Below are 19,792 nucleotides of genomic sequence, written 5' to 3' on the forward strand. Positions count from 1 at the left end.
CCCTATTACTGCCCCTGATATCCCAATACTGAGCCGCTGCTGCCATATGTGTCCCTATTACTGCCCCTGATATCCCAATACTGAGCCGCTGCTGCCCTATGTGTCCCTATTACTGCCCGATACCCCAATACTGAGCCGCTGCTGCCCTATGTGTCCCTATTACTGCCCGATACCCCAATACTGAGCCGCTGCTGCCGTATGTGTCCCTATTACTGCACCTGATACCCCAATACTGAGCTGCTGCTGCCGTATGTGTCCCTATTACTGCCCGATACCCCAATACTGAGCTGCTGCTGCCGTATGTGTCCCTATTACTGCCCCTGATACCCCAATACTGAGCCGCTGCTGCCGTATGTGTCCCTATTACTGCACCTGATACCCTAATACTGAGCCGCTGCTGCCGTATGTGTCCCTATTACTGCACCTGATACCCCAATACTGAGCAGCTGCTGCCGTATGTGACCCTATTACTGCACCTGATACCCCAATACTGAGCCGCTGCTGCCGTATGTCTCCCTATTACTGCCCCTGATACCCCAATACTGAGCCTCTGCTGCCGTATGTGTCCTTATTACTGCCCCTGATACCCCAATACTGAGCCGCTGCTGCCGTATGTGACCCTATTACTGCACCTGATACCACAATACTGAGCCGCTGCTGCCGTATGTGTCCCTATTACTGCCCCTGATACCCCAATACTGAGCCGCTGCTGCCGTATGTGTCCCTATTACTGCACCTGATACCCCAATACTGAGCCGCTGCAGCCGTATGTTCCCCTATTACTGCACCTGATACCCCAATACTGAGCCGCTGTTGCCGTATGTGTCACTATTACTGCACCTGATACCCCAATACTGAGCCGCTGCTGCCGTATGTGTCCCTATTACTGCCCCTGATACCCCAATACTGAGCCGCTGCTGCCGTATGTGTCCCTATTACTGCACCTGATACCCCAATACTGAGCTGCTGCTGCCGTATGTGTCCCTATTACTGCCCCTGATATCCCAATACTGAGCCGCTGCTGCCGTATCTGTCCCTATTACTGCACCTGATACCCCAATACTGAGCCGCTGCTGCCATATGTGTCCCTATTACTACACCTGATTCCCCAATACTGAGCCGCTGCTGCCGTATGTGTCCCTATTACTGCACCTGATACCCCAATACTGAGCCGCTGCTGCCGTATGTGTCCTTATTACTGCCCCTGATACCCCAATACTGAGCCGCTGCTGCCGTATGTGTCCCTATTACTGCACCTGATACCCCAATACTGAGCTGCTGCTGCCGTATGTGTCCCTATTACTGCCCCTGATATCCCAATACTGAGCCGCTGCTGCCGTATGTGTCCCTATTACTGCCCCTGATATCCCAATACTGAGCCGCTGCTGCCATATGTGTCCCTATTACTGCACCTGATACCACAATACTGAGCCGCTGCTGCCGTATGTGTCCCTATTACTGCCCCTGATACCCCAATACTGAGCCTCTGCTGCCGTATGTGTCCTTATTACTGCCCCTGATACCCCAATACTGAGCCGCTGCTGCCGTATGTTCCCCTATTACTGCACCTGATACCCCAATACTGAGCCGCTGCTGCCGTATGTTCCCCTATTACTGCACCTGATACCCCAATACTGAGCCGCTGCTGCCGTATGTGTCCCTATTACTGCCCCTGATACCCCAATACTGAGCCGCTGCTGCCGTATGTGTCCCTATTACTGCCCCTGATACCCCAATACTGAGCCGCTGCTGCCGTATGTGTCCCTATTACTGCCCCTGATATCCCAATACTGAGCCGCTGCTGCCGTATGTGTCCCTATTACTGCCCCTGATACCCCAATACTGAGCCGCTGCTGCCGTATGTTCCCCTATTACTGCACCTGATACCCCAATACTGAGCCGCTGCTGCCGTATGTTCCCCTATTACTGCACCTGATACCCCAATACTGAGCCGCTGCTGCCGTATGTGACCCTATTACTGCACCTACTCTGTGGTTCTCTGTACCCTCTAAATTCTAAAGCACCCCTCTATAATATAGTAATGCTGGGTGCAAGTGCCCTAGAAAAGAGCCCACATTTTGCCCCTAGAAAGTAATAATGCCCTCTGTGTGCCCCTTTGATAGTCACAGTAACCTGAGTTCCCCTATTTGAATAAGTGCCCACTTTACATTTAATAATGTCCCGAGTCTCCCCCCCGTACAGCTCCCCTATACACAGTATAATGCCCCCTAACTGTATAGTACCACCCACACAGTATACTGACGCCTTAGTAGCCTTCAAACTGTTTGATGGCTCCAACACTGTAATCCCCATACTGTATGATGGCCCCATAGATAAACGCCATATAGTATAATGTGCCAGATAGTCCTCAATATAGCACAAGGCAGCACCCCTATAGGCAGACCCTGTAGTATAAGGCAGCACCCCCCCATAGGCAGATCCTTTAGAATAAGGCAGCACTCCCCCCATAGGCAGATCCTACAGAATAAGGCAGCACTCCCCCCTCTAGGCAGATCCTGTATAATAAGGCAGCACTCCCCCCATAGGCAGATCCTGTAGAATAAGGCAGTGCTCCCCCCTATAGGCAGATCCTGCAGAATAAGGCAGCACTCCCCCCTCTAGGCAGATTCTGTATATAAGGCAGCACTCCCCCCATAAGCAGATCCTGTAGAATAAGGCAGCACCCCCCGCTATAGGCAGATCCTGTATATAAGGCAGAATCCCCCATAGGCAGATACTCTACTGTATATAAGGCAGCACCCCCCATAGGCAGATCCCGTATATAAGGCAGCACCCCTATAGGCAGATCCCGTATATAAGGCAGAACCCCCCCCAATAGGCAGATCCTATTAATAAGGCAGCCCCCCCCAATAGACAGATCCTATTAATAAGGCAGCACCCCCCCCCCCCAATAGACAGATCCTATTAATAAGGCAGCACCCCCCCCAATAGACAGATCCTATTAATAAGGCAGCACCCCCCCATAGACAGATCCTATTAATAAGGCAGCACCCCCCCCAATAGACAGATCCTATTAATAAGGCAGCACCCCCCCCCAATAGACAGATGCTATTAATAAGGCAGCCCCCCCCAATAGACAGATCCTATTAATAAGGCAGCACCCCCCCCAAATAGACAGATGCTATTAATAAGGCAGCCCCCCCAATAGACAGATCCTATTAATAAGGCAGCACCCCCCCCAATAGACAGATGCTATTAATAAGGCAGCACCCCCCCCCATAGACAGATCCTATTAATAAGGCAGCACCCCCCCCCCAAATAGACAGATCCTATTAATAAGGCAGCACCCCCCCAATAGACAGATCCTATTAATAAGGCAGCACCCCCCCCAATAGACAGATCCTATTAATAAGGCAGCCCCCCCAATAGACAGATCCTATTAATAAGGCAGCACCCCCCCCCCAATAGACAGATCCTATTAATAAGGCAGCACCCCCCCCACCCAATAGACAGATCCTATTAATAAGGCAGCACCCCCCCAAATAGACAGATCCTATTAATAAGGCAGCCCCCCCCAATAGACAGATCCTATTAATAAGGCAGCACCCCCCCCAATAGACAGATGCTATTAATAAGGCAGCACCCCCCCCCCCATAGACAGATCCTATTAATAAGGCAGCACCCCCCCAATAGACAGATCCTATTAATAAGGCAGCACCCCCCCAATAGACAGATCCTATTAATAAGGCAGCACCCCCCCCAATAGACAGATCCTATTAATAAGGCAGCACCCCCCCACCCAATAGACAGATCCTATTAATAAGGCAGCACCCCCCCAATAGACAGATCCTATTAATAAGGCAGCACCCCCCCAATAGACAGATCCTATTAATAAGGCAGCACCCCCCCCAATAGACAGATCCTATTAATAAGGCAGCCCCCCCAATAGACAGATCCTATTAATAAGGCAGCACCCCCCCCAATAGACAGATCCTATTAATAAATACTCACCTCTCTTCCTCCTTGTTCTTCCAGCGGCGCTCCCTGCTCCCGCTCACATCTACACTGACTGCGGGCGCCGGACAGTGACGTCATCGCGCCCGCTGTCAGTGTGGGGGATGATGGGAGAAGGAGCGCAGCGCAGCGCTCCTTCCCTCATCACTGCGGTGAGCTGTATCGGCTAGATGCCGATACAGCTCACATTGCGATAGTGGGCGGGGGGCCCACTGCTGGCACCGGGCCCCCCTGCCTGCTCAGGGGCCCTATAGCGGCAGAGCAGGGAGATCGATTCTCCCTGCCCTGTCGCAGAATGTAACTGCATCGGCGCGCTGCGCGCGCCGATGCAATTACAGTAGCGTAGCTCCGGGTGGGCCCCCTCAGAGCACCGGGCCCGGGGCGATGGCCCCCTCTGCCCCCCCAGTAGCTACGCTACTGCTGTTCACCTTAAAAACTCTGAAGCTTTCCTGCTGTTCAGTGTTGACCACTCCCCTCTCCTATATGTACTCACCTCTGGCAATTGGGGATGCCAGGGTAAGTTTTATACTGCTTGGTGTGGAGTTGGAGGCTTTTTTGGAGTGTTGTTGTTCTAAAGACTATTGCTTAGTGGTACATATAAAGATTAAATACATATAAAATTAAGCACATATAAAGATTAAGTTCTAATTAAGATTAAGTACATATAATCACATCATCACCAAGGAGCTATTTAAACATCATCCATCTGGAATATCAGAGAAGCAACAAAAAAAAACAGAGAACCCCTGGGAAATTCACAACACTGCATGGGCGTCCCCAGTTATGCAGGTATCACGACACTGTACACGTATAAGTACAGGTACACAAGTTTCTGCTTCTATCTTAGTCACGTTTCTCTGGCCTTATATAGTGATTTGTACTATGTGTAAGTCTGGTTCAGCCTTTGGGATAAGACGAATCAGAGATACAAGGCAAACATCAGACAATGGGGCACTAAACCCACACAATTCAAAAACTCACAGGGATAACATAAATCCACAAGAGGCAGAGTTTAAATAAACCTCCATGTTTTACAAATAACAAACAACAAACATAGAAGTATTTGTAAGGTAAAAACCTTCAGACAATGGGCGCAAACAATTCTCAAGATTGTGTCACTATGAACATTATCTGCCTGTAAATGTATGACCAGCAATGCTGCTCTATCATGGCTTATATGTATTCTGTATATTTCAATATGGACTCAAAATATCCATTTTTATGTTCACACTACACTCTCCCTACACACACAAAGAAGGTCCTGTCATTGAGGGAGAGCAGGACAGAAAGAAACCGTCGGGGCCTCTCTGACTCGTTACCTTATTTTGCTCTGAATGTCAGCAGGGTAAATCATAGATAGCAGAGATGATACAGCAGATGGTTGGGGCAGAATGTATCAGCTGTCAGATTCCCAATAAACATAAGTTGTCACTTGTTCAAACAAATTGGATTGAACACCTTTTATCATTTCCTGAGCCCCCCGGACTCTGTCGCTGTTTTCCGTTTTGCTCATTTCACTGCAGAGATATTCAGATTGAGAGATTTGTTTCTTCTTTCGGGCTTGTACACACGTTGCAGATTTGATACGTTTTTTTCCCCTGCAGATTTGATAGCAAAACCTGAAGCAATCCTGATGCCAGCAAAATTAATGAGAAACCTGAAGTCTTGTGCACCCCTCGCTTATTTGTCGCTTGCAGATTTGATGCAGAAAATAATCTGCAGCGTCAGTTCTCTGTGCGTTTCTGCAGCTGCATTTTTCACCATTGACTTCATTCAAATCAATCACAAACGCACGACAAAAACGCACATTTGTCCAGCTGCGTTTTTCCTGCCAATAGATGCAGAAATGGTGCAGAAGTTTCTGTATCCATTTACTCAATGTGTGCACACAACCTCAGTCCAACTGGGCGTTTCTTCAGAGTCTTCCCTGCACTTTCGCCGATGCCTTTCAGATGCTGCCAATCACAGCTGAGCAGCTTTTGAGACCAATAGATCAGCTTCTGGGAGGGAGGAAGAGAAGACTTTGAGCAAACGCCAATTTGGACAACAAGCAGAGATTTCACATAGTGCCCTCCAGAAGAAACAAATGTGAATATCTCTGCAGTGGAGCGATTCCGGACAAGACAGAAATCAGTATTTATGTCACGATCCATGTTTGGATCTGTGGCAGATCTGGTTTCCTTCAGATTAAAACCTTTTTTCCTTTCAGGTCTTCGGGGGTTAATGCAGTTTTTCCCCGGTGGCCGCTGGTGTAATTGCATTGCAGCTTGTTCTGCTGATGTGGGTGGTGACCACTCCCACCTTCCTTTAAAAGGTCACCTGGTTCATCAGCTGACTGTTGGTTATACAGGTCCTTTGGATACCAACCTTGCTGGAATAGGAGCTTGCTTAGTGCTGTTGTTCTACAGCTGAATACTTATTCCTGGTGCCTTACTCTGCTGTGCGGTGCATTGCATCAGAGAAAGCTAAGTGTGGTGTTATTGTTTCTTTGTCCCTTTGTTGTATGTAACTCAACCCAAAGTCCCATTACCCCAATTGCCACCACGCCAGGGCAACCCGAAAAAGCCAGGCAAAGCACCAGAATTGTCACATCTAATGCAATGCTCTATTTTTGGGACAACGGCTGGCTGGCATTTTTAGGTTGGGAAGGGCCTAATAACAATGGACCTTTCCAGCCTGAGAATATAAGCCCCCAACTGTCTGCTTTACCTTGGCTGGTTATTAAAAATAAGGTGGATCCCATATTGTTTTTTAAAGAATGTATTTATGTAATAGGTTAGATACCCTTTAGTGCCACTTAAAAATGTTATTCACTTTTATAGTGCCATTAATTCTGCAGCACTTTACAGACAGTATCATCACTGTCCCCAATGGGGCTCACAATCTACATTCCCTATCAGTTTGTCTTCGGGGTGTGGGAGGAAACACACACAAACACAGGGAGAACATACAGACTCCTTTCAGATGTTCTCCCTTGTGGGATTTGAATCCAGGACCCCAGCGCTGCAAAGAAACAGTGCTAACCACTGAGCCACCATGCTGCTCTATTGAAAGGCCATAAAGGGTACTGTATAGCTGCAGGATATCTATTTATTATCTATCTTTAATATATTGAATAGCTTTCTATCATCTATATATGTATATATTATTGCTTTATTAGTTTTGCAAACTAGCTTTAAATTACAGTATGTAAAAGATGATGTTAAAAATGCATTGCATGTCATACGGATGCAAGGTGAGAAAAATCGCATTGTACTTGCATAATAATCTTCCTAATTTTATGGATCAGCATCAGAGCGATTTTTTTTAACGCAGATATGAGCGTTTCCTTATTGTCACAGGCAGTATCCCAATGGCTGGTAACTTAGGATCCACGTTCCTTGAGCTCTGGTTGCATTGGATGTATCATATTCTTTGTGTTACTGTAATAAAATGTATTCATATTTCCAGGGGTGGACACAGACAGCCGAGGGCCCTGGGCATGAAGTCTTTGTGGCCCCCAGTTCTCCATAAGGAAGTAAAGCCACACAAATTTGCACATTTGGCTTAAATATGGTACTAGTCTAAAGTTCTCATTTCAGAATTTCTTCATTGAACAGTAGCGGATAGCAAATTGCAAAAGAGATGTTGTTTGTGTAAATCAAACATTTTGAGGGAGTGTCTGCATGTTTTTGGGATGGGAATTATTTTGGACTTATAAATGTTGACAAGCATGGAAGATATAAAAAAATGTGAATGCATAGTAAATACGTGACAACACTGCATGTGACATTTCATCTTGGCATTGCACTGACCCCCATTGCGGTTCCAGTGCTGGTCCTGCATGTTGATGGTATTCTCACTCACACAGCACAGAATACAATGCACAATTGGTCGTTTAAAGAGATACTAATTAAAAAAGACATAGAGGAGCTGGCACCGCTAGCTAGAATTGTAACAAACCCTCAGCTGGGATGAGTATCAGTGTTGTACAGGATGAGAGCTTTTAATGGAAACAAGAAAATCTCTATTCCCTGACAGCAAGCAGAGATCTTGAAAATGATGAAGCATCGAACCATGAAGTAGATAATACAAAAATGAAGCTTTATTTGGTATAATTATTTGAATACCCTCCCTACATGCTGTCTGACACATAGTAACAGCACTGATACATTGTATGACGTTGGTGCTGTTAAATTGTGACCTGTGATGGACTTTCACTGTGCACCTCATGCACCATAGTCACCGGCCCTTGGCCCTCCGCTCCCGCTATAAATCCCCTCTGGACCCTCTCCTGATGCTGCCGTATGAGGCGTAACATCACATCCTGCATCCCCGAATCTCCGGGGTTTAATTTATCCACATCTGCGCTGATCATGGACTGAATAAACGATTTCCTCTTCTCTTCGGCCGCCTCCTGTATGACGACTTCAATCTCCCGCAGGACGAGCTCCTCGTACCGCTTACTATTATGGTACTGCAGATGCTCCTGGAGGAAGGAGAAGTGCGGTGAATAATACTCCAATACCAGGCACAGAAGCAGGAGAATGAGGCCACTTATCTGGGAAAACAAGAAAGAAGAGAGGATTTAACAAACATTAGAAGCAAAATTAAAGGGGGACTCCACCTCATCTCTGGTGGGTTTAATAATGGACTTATAGCCATACATTCATCCTCTGGCCAACCGCCTACAAGCAGAAGAAAGGATGGACGCTGTCCGGATTACAAAAGTAGATCCTTTTGGGTGAGATTTGCACAGTGCAGTGGATTACTAATCTCCCCAACATGTTGTGCACATTTCCTGCATAGAAATATGAGCAATTTTGGCTCCACTGTGGGTTCATTCTGTTGCGGGTTTGCAGAGTAGCAGGAATGAAATCCATGATAGCAAAATCCACAGTGAATTGTGCATGTGAGGCTTTATGCACAGAGTTTTTGGAGTTAATCTGCTTTGAAAAACATTTGAAAAATTGCTTAAAGAACGACTGACTTTTCCTTTTCATCTCTATTGTAAAGTTTCGTATCTTCAGTGTTTTGAACATATTTTAAGCTTCAGATTTCGAAAATCATCTGATGGGAAAAGAAAGAGCGAATATTACTTCTTTGTAGTGTCTCCTGATGGAAAACATGCCAAACTGGGCACTTTCCAAACAGAAGGCTGCAAAAAAAAAAAAAAAAAAAACCCTCTCCAAACTACTTCAAAAACTTTTCAGGAAAAGAAAAACTTTTCCAAAAACTCTTTATAGAAGGAGCGTTTCCTGAAGCGGATTCCCTGCAGATTTACTAGGTGACGGGACTTCTGAATCAAGCCTCTGGTGGTCCCATGTCATCATCATCACCAGTGTTGTGCACTGTGCCATCTTCATTGGGTGCTGCGCATGCGCCAGGTCACAATGGCTGACAGATACGCAGCACAGCACGAGGGCCGGGCACAGAACACCTCGATGCGCAGCACAGGCACTTTACAAGGGAAAGCACAAGATTTATAAGTGGCCAGGTGACCACGTGCTACAGCGGAGACATGACCACGTGCTACAGTGGAGACATTAAAGACTCCCTCTACGCCGTTTCTGTCCCGCTATTAGGAAACGTCTTGCATTTTACTGGGGTTTTTTCGTACTTTTTCAATAGTTCTGTTTTTTTTTTTTTAATTTTGGAGATGAGCGGTGTCACTCACATGATGAGAAGCGTCTTGTGTTTGATTCCACTGGTAAATAATTCATCTTTATCTGCAGGACTGGAGGCCGTGTGTGCGGTTATGGAGGAAACATGGCAGTAACGGGCCCCGGAATTAACCCTTCATGCCCCGTGTTTATATAAGTGTTTGTACATCTACACTACATAACTGCTCTGCACACGGGCGACATCCTTTCTAGCAGCCGCCCCCAGATCACTGCAATGGCTCAGTTAGTGGTTACTGCAGTTATTATCGTCCCTCGGTCTGTAATAACATTCCTATCATATCACAGGCACATATCACCCTCACAACGTGTCTAATCAATAACGTCACAGATACATTACCATCACTTACACACTGAAGTGTCCGTGTTTGGAGGTGAGGGAGACGGTGGGGTGATCAGCTCTTGGGCTACGTTCCCACAATCAGTTTTTGATGAGATTTGGACGCTGCGTATTTTCAAAAAATACAAGTAACTGATTTTACTCAATTGGTGCAGAAATGGTGCAAAAAACTGCAACATCAAAAGCTCATTGTGGGAACATAGCCTTAAAGTGCCCCTGTCAGCGGGATTGTGCTCAGTGACTACAGACAGGGTCAGGTCGGTGCTGTTATACTGATTACACTGATACCTGCTGTGATCAGGATTGTGCTCACTGACTACAGACAGTGTCAGGTTGGTGCCGCTATACTGATTACACTGATACCTGTGATCAGAATTGTGCTCAGTGACTACAGACAGTGTCAGGTCGGTGCCGTTATACTGATTACACTGATACCTGTGATCAGGATTGTGCTCACTGACTACAGACAGTGTCAGGTCGGTGCCGTTATACTGATTACACTGATACCTGTGATCAGGATTGTGCTCAGTGACTACAGACAGTGTCAGGTCGGTGCTGTTATACTGATTACACTGATACCTGTGATCAGGATTGTGCTCAGTGACTACAGTGTCAGGTCGGTGCCGTTATACTGATTACACTGATAACCGGGAATCAGGATTGTGCTCAGTGACTACAGACAGTGTCAGGTCGGTGCCGTTATACTGATTACACTGATACCTGTGATCAGGATTGTGCTCAGTGACTACAGACAGTGTCAGGTCGGTGCCGTTATACTGATTACACTGATACCTGTGATCAGGATTGTGCTCAGTGACTACAGTGTCAGGTCGGTGCCGTTATACTGATTACACTGATACCTGTGATCAGGATTGTGCTCAGTGACTACAGACAGTGTCAGGTCGGTGCCGTTATACTGATTACACTGATATCTGTGATCAGGATTGTGCTCAGTGACTACAGACAGTGTCAGGTCGGTGCCGTTATACTGATTACACTGATACCTGTGATCAGGATTGTGCTCAGTGACTACAGACAGTGTCAGGTCGGCGCCGTTATACTGATTACACTGATACCTGTGATCAGGATTGTGCTCAGTGACTACAGACAGTGTCAGGTCGGTGCCGTTATACTGATTACACTGATACCTGTGATCAGGATTGTGCTCAGCGACTACAGACAGGGTCAGGTCGGTGCCTTTACACTGAAAACACTGATACCTGTGATCAGGATTGTGCTCAGTGACTACAGACAGTGTCAGTTTGGTGCCGTTATACTGATTACACTGATACCTGGTGATGAAATATGTCTTGTGGTTGCTGTGGAACCTGGATTTTCAGGTAATTATATGGTCGTGCTCCAGGGCGGGGCTTTCTGTGGGGTGTTCATGTGCTGTTCTGATTAGGTACTCATTAGTGATGAGCGAGTAAACTCGTTGCCCGGGTTTTCCCGAGCACGCTCGGGTGGTATTGTGAATGCTCAGAGATTTAGTTTCTGCTGCCTCAGCTGCATGATTTATGGCTGCTTAACAGGCTGAGTACATGTGGGGAATGCCTGTTTGTTAGGGAATTCCCACATGTATTCAGGCTGTCGAGCAGCTGTAAATCATGCAGCTGAGGCAAGGAAAACTAAATCTCCGAACACTAACAAATACTCGGAGATCACCAGACCGTGCTCGGGAAAACCCAAGCAACTTCTGACAGGTCACTGACCCCTCACTGCCCACCCACTATTTTACATAATGAATATTTTATATACGCTGCTCAAAAAAAAAGGGATATGATATGTAAACATATCATTCATTCTCTGAGCTGAAATATCCTGCATGTCTATTGCTCCAGTCCCTGACAGCAAGCAGCTTGGATGGTATCTGAGTCATTCTATCTTCGGCATTGAATCCTGCATGTATCTATATATGTTAGTCATCCTATTATGCCTTTGTTTGTGTTTATAGATATTTAATCTGACTTTGCATGTCCTTACTCAGAGAGATCACATAACTGTTTCAAAGTGCTTTATGATCCATGTAGACCTGGACATTTGTTTATCTGATCACTACATTTATTGTGTCCTGTTGTCTCAACTGAGTTAGATTGATTGCTAACGAGCTTTAACACAAAAAAAAAAAAAAAAAAAAAAGAGAGATCTAAGGGCTAGCCTTCTATAAATGTAGATGTAGCTTGGGGATGCATTCGTGCACTGTTATTCGTGTATTTTTTATTCAAAGTACTTTTTTTTCTAAGTACTCGGCAGTTATAACATGGCAGATAGACAGGGCAGGAGACAGGTAAGAAAAACTAAATCTAATCCATATTCACTTGAAACAGCACAAATACTCACCATATTTATTTGTATAATCTATATTCTGGCTGCTGCATTCACTCACATTCACCGCCCTCGCATTAACTCTCTACACTCCATCCATATCGGCCCCTCTGTCCTTGCCTCTCCTATGTATAGCACTCATGCTCTGTTCACATTGCTTAACAGCACAGATCCATTCAGTCCCACCATCCAACACAAGAGACACTCTCACAAATCACTTAACCATCTGCTCACTCTTTCGATCCTCCTTCTCCTAGTCGCTGGAGACATATCTCCAAACCCCGGCCCCCCATGTTATAGAAAGTCTAACCTCCCAATTGCTACACCCAGAAACCCCTCTAACCTTATTAATATTACCTGCATGCCTGCTGTCTCTTTCAATTGTGCCCTTTGGAATTCTCGCTCTGTGTGTAATAAACTCTCCTTCATTCATGACTTCTTCCTTTCTAATTCTCTTAATCTCCTGGCTCTAACTGAAACCTGGATCCAGCAGTCAGACACCACCGCTGCTGCTGCTCTTTCATATGGTGGACTACACTTTTCTCATACCCCAAGATCAGACAACAGAGCAGGTGGAGGCGTTGGTCTGCTCCTTTCACCCAAATGTACTTTCCAAGTTATCCCCCAAGTACCCTCACTTGTCTTCCCTTCCTTTGAGGTCCATGTGGTCAGACTCTACGTCCCCTTCTCCATGCGAGTGGCGGTGGTGTATCGTCCTCCCGGCCCCTCTCATCAGTTCCTGGATCACTTTGCCACCTGGCTAACACACTTTCTCTCCTGTGACACCCCCACCCTTATCATGGGTGATTTCAACATCCCCATTGCCTCTCCCCTCTCCCCATCTGCTTCTCACCTTTTATCTCTATCCTCCTCTTTTGGCCTCTCGCAGCATACTAACTCTCCAACACATGAAGATGGAAACTCCCTTGACTTGGTCTTCTCCCGACTTTGCTCAGTGGATGATTTCACAAACTCCCCTCTCCCGCTCTCTGACCACAACCTTCTTTCATTCTCTATCAAGAACTGCCATCCCGCTCAGGTCACCCCCACTTTCCACACCTATAGAAACATACAGGCCATTAACACCCAGAAACTTATGAAGAACTTGCAGTCCTCATTGGCCCCTATTTCCTCCATCTCATGTCCTGATTCTGCATTGAAGCATTACAATGAAACCCTGCAAAGTGCTCTGGATGAAGCTGCTCCTCCTATACATAAAACAACTCGGCACAGACGGCAACAACCGTGGCACACGCTGCAAACACGTTTCCTGCAGCGGTGCTCCAGGTGCGCAGAACGTCTGTGGAGAAAATCTAATCTACCCGAAGATTTCATCCATTATAAGTTCATGCTAAAGACATACAATTCTGCCCTTCACCTCTCCAAACAAACCTACTTCAACACCCTCATCACCTCCCTTTCCAATAACCCTAAACGTCTCTTTGACACGTTCCAGTCCCTACTCAACCCAAGAGAGCATGCCCCAACCACGGATCTCCGTGCTGACGATCTGGCCAATTACTTCAAAGAAAAAATTGACCACATTCGACAGGAAATCATCTCCCAATCTCTTCATACCATGCACTGTCCTCCCTCCCCCACTGCATCTAGTTCACTCTCTGACTTTGAAGCAGTTACAGAAGAAGAAGTAAGCAGGCTCCTTGCATCTTCTCGCCCGACCACTTGCACCAGTGACCCCATTCCGTCACATCTCCTCCAGTCCCTTTCCCCGGCTGTCACCTCTCACCTAACAAAAATATTCAACCTTTCCCTCACTTCCGGTATTTTTCCCTCCTCATTTAAGCATGCCATCATACATCCATTACTTAAAAAACCATCCCTCGATCAAAACTGTGCCGCTAATTATAGACCTGTCTCTAATCTTCCCTTCATCTCTAAACTCCTCGAACGCCTGGTCCACTCCCGTCTTACCCGCTATCTCTCAGATAACTCTCTTCTCGACCCTCTTCAATCTGGCTTCCGCTCTTTACACTCTACTGAAACTGCCCTCATTAAAGTCTCTAATGACCTACTAACAGCTAAATCTAATGGTCACTACTCCATGCTAATTCTCTTGGATCTCTCTGCAGCATTCGACACTGTGGATCATCAGCTCCTCCTCACTATGCTCTGCTCCATCGGCCTCAAGGACACCGTTCTCTCCTGGTTCTCCTCCTATCTCTCTGACCGATCCTTCACTGTATGTTTTGCTGGTTCCTCCTCCTCTCACCTTCCCCTTACTGTTGGGGTTCCTCAAGGATCAGTCCTAGGCCCCCTACTCTTCTCGTTGTATACTGCCCCTGTTGGACAAACAATCAGTAGATTTGGTTTCCAGTACCATCTCTATGCTGACGACACCCAATTATACACTTCTGCTCCCGATATCACACCGACCTTTTTAGAAAACACCAGTGATTGTCTTACCGCTGTCTCTAACATCATGTCCTCCCTCTATCTGAAACTAAACCTGTCAAAAACTGAACTCCTCGTGTTCTCTCCCTCTACTAACCTACCTTTGCCTGACATTGCCATCTCCGTGTGCGGTTCCACCATTACTCCAAAGCAACATGCCCGCTGCCTTGGGGTCATCCTTGATTCTGACCTTTCATTCACCCCCTACATCCGATCACTGGCTCGCTCTTCTTACCTGCATCTCAAAAACATTTCTAGAATTCGCCCTTTTCTTACTTTCGACTCTGCAAAAACTCTGACTGTTTCACTTATTCATTCTCGTCTGGACTATTGTAACTCTCTACTAATCGGTCTCCCTCTTGCAAAACTCTCCCCGCTCCAATCTGTCCTGAATGCTGCAGCCAGGATCATATTCCTCACCAACCGTTACACCGATGCCTCTACCCTGTGCCAGTCATTACACTGGCTACCCATCCATTCCAGAATCCAGTACAAAACTACTACCCTCATCCACAAAGCACTCCATGGCTCAGCACCACCCTACATCTCCTCCCTAGTATCAGTCTACCACCCTACCCATGCCCTCCGCTCCGCTAATGACCTCAGGTTAGCATCCTCAATAATCAGAACCTCCCACTCCCGTCTCCAAGACTTTACACGTGCTGCGCCGATTCTTTGGAATGCACTACCTAGGTTAATACGATTAATCCCCAATCCCCACAGTTTTAAGCGTGCCCTAAAAACTCATTTGTTCAGACTGGCCTACCGCCTCAATGCATTAACCTAACGATCCCTGTGTGGCCTATTTATAATAAAAAAAAAAAAAAAGTTCCTCGCATCATGTTCTCATACACTTTATGCAGTATTAGCCCTCTGTGTCTGTACTGCTACATACTTAGGCAGGTAACTGGTTCATGCAGCTTTACATGAACACCTGAGCCTTACACTATAGCTGGTCCGAATAACTAAAGCAATTGTTACCATCCACCTCTCGTGTCTCCCCTTTTCCCCATAGTTTGTAAGCTTGCGAGCAGGGCCCTCACTCCTCCTGGTATCTGTTTTGAACTGTATTTCTGTTATGCTGTAATGTCTATTGTCTGTACAAGTCCCCTCTATAATTTGTAAAGCGCTGCGGAATATGTTGGCGCTATATAAATAAAAATTATTATTATTATTATCCTAGATATCTCTGAATGAAATATTCCAATTGCAAATTTTTATTCTTTGCATTGTGGAATGTGTTCAGAACAATAAAACATAACAATTATCAAAGTAAATGAATATCCCATGGAGGTCTGGAGTTGGAATAATACTTAAAATCAAAGTGAAAAATCAAATTACAGGCTGATCCAACTACAGTGGAAATGCCTCATGACAAGCAAATGATGCTCAGTAGTGTGTGTGGCCTCCACATGCCTGTATGACCTCCCTACAACGCCTGGGCATGCTCCTGATGAGGTGGCGGATGGTCTCCTGAGGGATCTCCTCCCAGACCTGGACTAAAGCATCCGCCAACTCCTGGACAGTCTGTGGTGCAATGTGATGTTGGTGGATGGTGCGAGACATGATGTCCCAGATGTGTTCAATCGGATTCAGGTCTGGGGAACGGGCGGCCAGTCCATAGCTTCAATGCCTTCATCTTGCAGGAACTGCTGCCATACTCCATCCACATGAGGTCTGACATTGTCCCGCATTAGGAGGAACCCAGGGCCAACCGCACCAACATATGGTCTCACAAGGGGTCTGAGGATCTCATCTCGGTACCTAATGGCAGTCAGGCTACCTCTGGTGAGCACATGGAGGGCTATGCGGCCCTCCAAAGAAATGCCACACCACACCATTACTGACCCACTGCCAAACCGGTCATGATGAAGGATGTTGCTCTCCGCTCTCCACGGCGTCTGTTATGAAAGGTAATTCAGTACCACAATGGACATAGAGGTCAGCGCACATACAGTGACCTGGCAATAACCCAAAAAACAAGAACGAGCTCTGAGACGTGGGAACTCTGTTGACCGCAATCCCTAATCCTCTCCAACCACACTAAAGGCAGCCGTGGATTGCGCCTAACGCTCCCTATGCAACTCGGCACGGCCTGAGAAACTAGCTAGCCTGAAGATAGAAAATAAGCCTACCTTGCCTCAGAGAAATACCCCAAAGGAAAAGGCAGCCCCCACATATAATGACTGTGAGTTAAGATGAAAAGACAAACGTAGAGATGAAATAGATTTAGCAAAGTGAGGCCCAACTTTCTGAACAGAGCGAGGATAGGAAAGGTAACTTTGCGGTCAACACAAAACCCTACAGAAACCACACAAAGGGGGCAAAAAGACCCTCCGTACCGAACTAACGGCACGGGGGTACACCCTCTGCGTCCCAGAGCTTCCAGCAAGCAGAAAAAAACAAATAGACAAGCTGGACAGAAAAAAACAGCAAACAAATAGCAAAGAGTAACTAGCTATGCAAAGCAGCAGGCCACAGGAACGATCCAGGAGGAAACAGGTCCAATACTAGAACATTGACTGGAGGCCAGGATCAAAGCACTAGGTGGAGTTAAATAGAGCAGCACCTAACGACTTCACCACATCACCTGAGGAAGGAAACTCAGAAGCCGCAGTACCACTCTCCTCCACCAACGGAAGCTCACAGAGAGAACCGGCCGAAGTACCACTTGTGACCACAGGAGGGAGCTCTGCCACAGAATTCACAACAGGCGTCTCCAGACTCTGTCACGTCTGTCACATGTGCTCAGTGTGAACCTGCTTTCATCAGAGCACAGGGCACGTTTTTCTCACAAAAACAGTCCACGCGGTTTATTTAGGCATCATAAACCGCACCGTAGGCCATGTTACACATCACAGACCAAAGACATAGTTCATTATATACATTTTAACTCTGATACTTCATAGCACGACATTAGGTTGCAGGCACTACACACGCTGGACCTTACTCCATCCAGGTACCGTCCATGGGTGACCGCACAGTTCATTAACTAACCCCCTGTCAGTGCACACAGTTCCCCATACTCTGGGTTACCATCCAGGAGCTCCTGCTCCACACGCAGACTCCTGTCAGTCCTATCTCTCCCAGGGAAGCTGCCGAACTGGGATCACCATTACGGACAATGCCTTGCTCACTAGGTCAGCTGACAGTCCAGAACCTCAGACGGGCTGTAGGTCCCCTAATGCAGTGCCATCCCAGACTCTGCATACACTCCTTCCCATGTGCTCAAGGAAGTCCTACTCCCAGGATCTTCCAACACACAAGTCCCTCAGTGCGCTATTTAGGGATCCGATCCTACTCCCAGGATCTTCCAACACACAAGTCCCTCAGTGCTCTATTCAGGGATCTGATCCTACTCACAGGATCTCCCAACACACAAGTTTTCAGGTCCATGGCCTATCAGTGCGCTATTTAGGGATCCGGTCCACACTCAGGACCTCCCAACACACAAGCCGTCCAGGACCTACACACTCTCTACCACCGACCATGTGACTACACCATGGTCACATTATGTACCTGTAACCAGTCCCATAGGTGTGAGGTGTGTGTGGTTAGCCAGACCCGCCCAGCTCTCCAACTAACCCTGCAAGCCTCCCTTTACAAACTATACAAATACTTTGTGGGACTGCAGGTCCCAAAACAACATTACTTCAGGCTTACAGTGCAGACTCCTCTGCGACACATACCAGCCATTTACAACCATGCCGGACAATGTTTCCTTATCACCATTACAGATACACTTCCATGCGTATCCCGAGGACCACCTACAGCGCCCCCTAGCTTTAGCATGGGTCACTGCATCACAAGGGTCATAAACAAGCATCGAACAATTTGCATATGATTAAATGGAGCTCGTTTATGGACAGAAACGGCCGCTGTAAATAGGCCTTTACATAGGACTGCAGGATCAGAAGCTTACAGTACATGGCAGTATGGATGGTACAATCCTCCCCATAAATCCTCTCACCTGTAAGGAAGGCAAGATATATATCTTGTTGTCGTAGTCCACGTATTGAAGGAGGCAGGACAGAAACGTCCTGTTGAGCATCACGATGAAGACCCAGATCAGAGGCGCTTTCCCGAGCTGTAAGATGAGAAATAGAATATGGGAGGATGGCGGCGGCAAAGACGGAAGCGCGTCGGGCGACGGCCTCGGCCTCAGCAGCAAATTAGAAAAGACTAAGAAAAAGGCCGGCAGCAGTAAGTACACGAGGGTGTAGACAATCGTGATGCTTCTCTTCTCAGGACACTGAAACCGAGCGCTCAGCAGGGTCTCCATGAAGAGCAGCAGGACCACCAGGGCCGGGGTACGCAGCCGCTGCAGGAGGACGAGCCGCAGACTCTTCTCCGGAGCCATCATGTGAAATAACGACAACTTGGCACACAGGGATTTCTCCTCTCACCGCTTCCTTTACACAATCTGCTTTCTGCCGTTACTTCCTATCTGGACTTTAACACCTTAAATACCTCCCAAATGTCTGAAAGCGGAAAGAGTCAAAATCAGTAGTGCACTGTCTGCACCGCGGGACATTTGTTCCATATTTTGCCCAATAAGCACAAATATATATATATTTTTATTTAACCCCTTAAATGACAATTATTGTGAGTGCTGGCCTTGTGCAGATGGCCTCTGCCTTCCTCAGTCAGACGGAGCGTAGCCGTCCCTGGGCCGGTGGGCACACAGTGCAGCTTCTTTGGGTGGGCTGGTGCCAGGCCTGGGAGCAGTAGGAGAGCCCGGGGTATGGAGGCTGGGATGTGCTGCGGTGCTCCTGACTTGTGCTGCTTCATACTGGGAGGAACACGGCAGATTAGGCAGTGGCCTAGGAGAGGAACGATCCTGCAAAAGATGGTTGACGCTACCACTGTGGTCATTCGGCTACCCATCTTCTTGGCCATTACTGTGATGGCTGCACCAATGTGTCCCTTATGTGAGCGTCCTCCCTCTGTGAAACCACTTTGTTGCCGCAGCAAGTACCAACCACAGCATCTGAACGATTGCAGGGCAATTCCTATCCCATAATAACATGGGAGCTACCAGCTCACTATAACACAGTTCTCCACTTATTTGTTGAAGGGC

The 19,792-nt window shown here is 47.0% G+C and overlaps 1 protein-coding gene across 1 annotated transcript; it reads right to left on the bottom strand.

Moving 5' to 3' along the window:
* Positions 1-8,037: 8,037 nt before the first annotated feature.
* On the bottom strand, positions 8,038-19,110 carry LOC138647085 (uncharacterized). The gene is made up of 2 exons (XM_069735902.1): positions 18,683-19,110; positions 8,038-8,515 (listed from the first exon to the last, which is right to left on the bottom strand). The coding sequence occupies exons 1-2, from the start codon at positions 19,073-19,075 to the stop codon at positions 8,147-8,149; spliced, it is 762 nt and encodes a 253-aa protein (XP_069592003.1). The 5' UTR covers positions 19,076-19,110; the 3' UTR covers positions 8,038-8,146.
* Between the last annotated feature and the right edge of the window lie 682 nt (positions 19,111-19,792).

Source organism: Ranitomeya imitator, chromosome 8 (assembly GCF_032444005.1).
Source record: "Ranitomeya imitator isolate aRanImi1 chromosome 8, aRanImi1.pri, whole genome shotgun sequence".
NCBI classification, from domain to species: domain Eukaryota; kingdom Metazoa; phylum Chordata; class Amphibia; order Anura; family Dendrobatidae; genus Ranitomeya; species Ranitomeya imitator.

Excerpts from the sequence above, each read along its gene's own strand:
- LOC138647085 (XM_069735902.1), bottom strand. The coding sequence starts at position 19,075 with ATGATGGCTCCGGAGAAGAGTCTGCGGCTCGTCCTCCTGCAGCGGCTG. Across the intron at positions 8,516-18,682 it reads ATATCTTGCCTTCCTTACAG|ATAAGTGGCCTCATTCTCCT; the intron begins GTGAGAGGATTT and ends TTGTTTTCCCAG.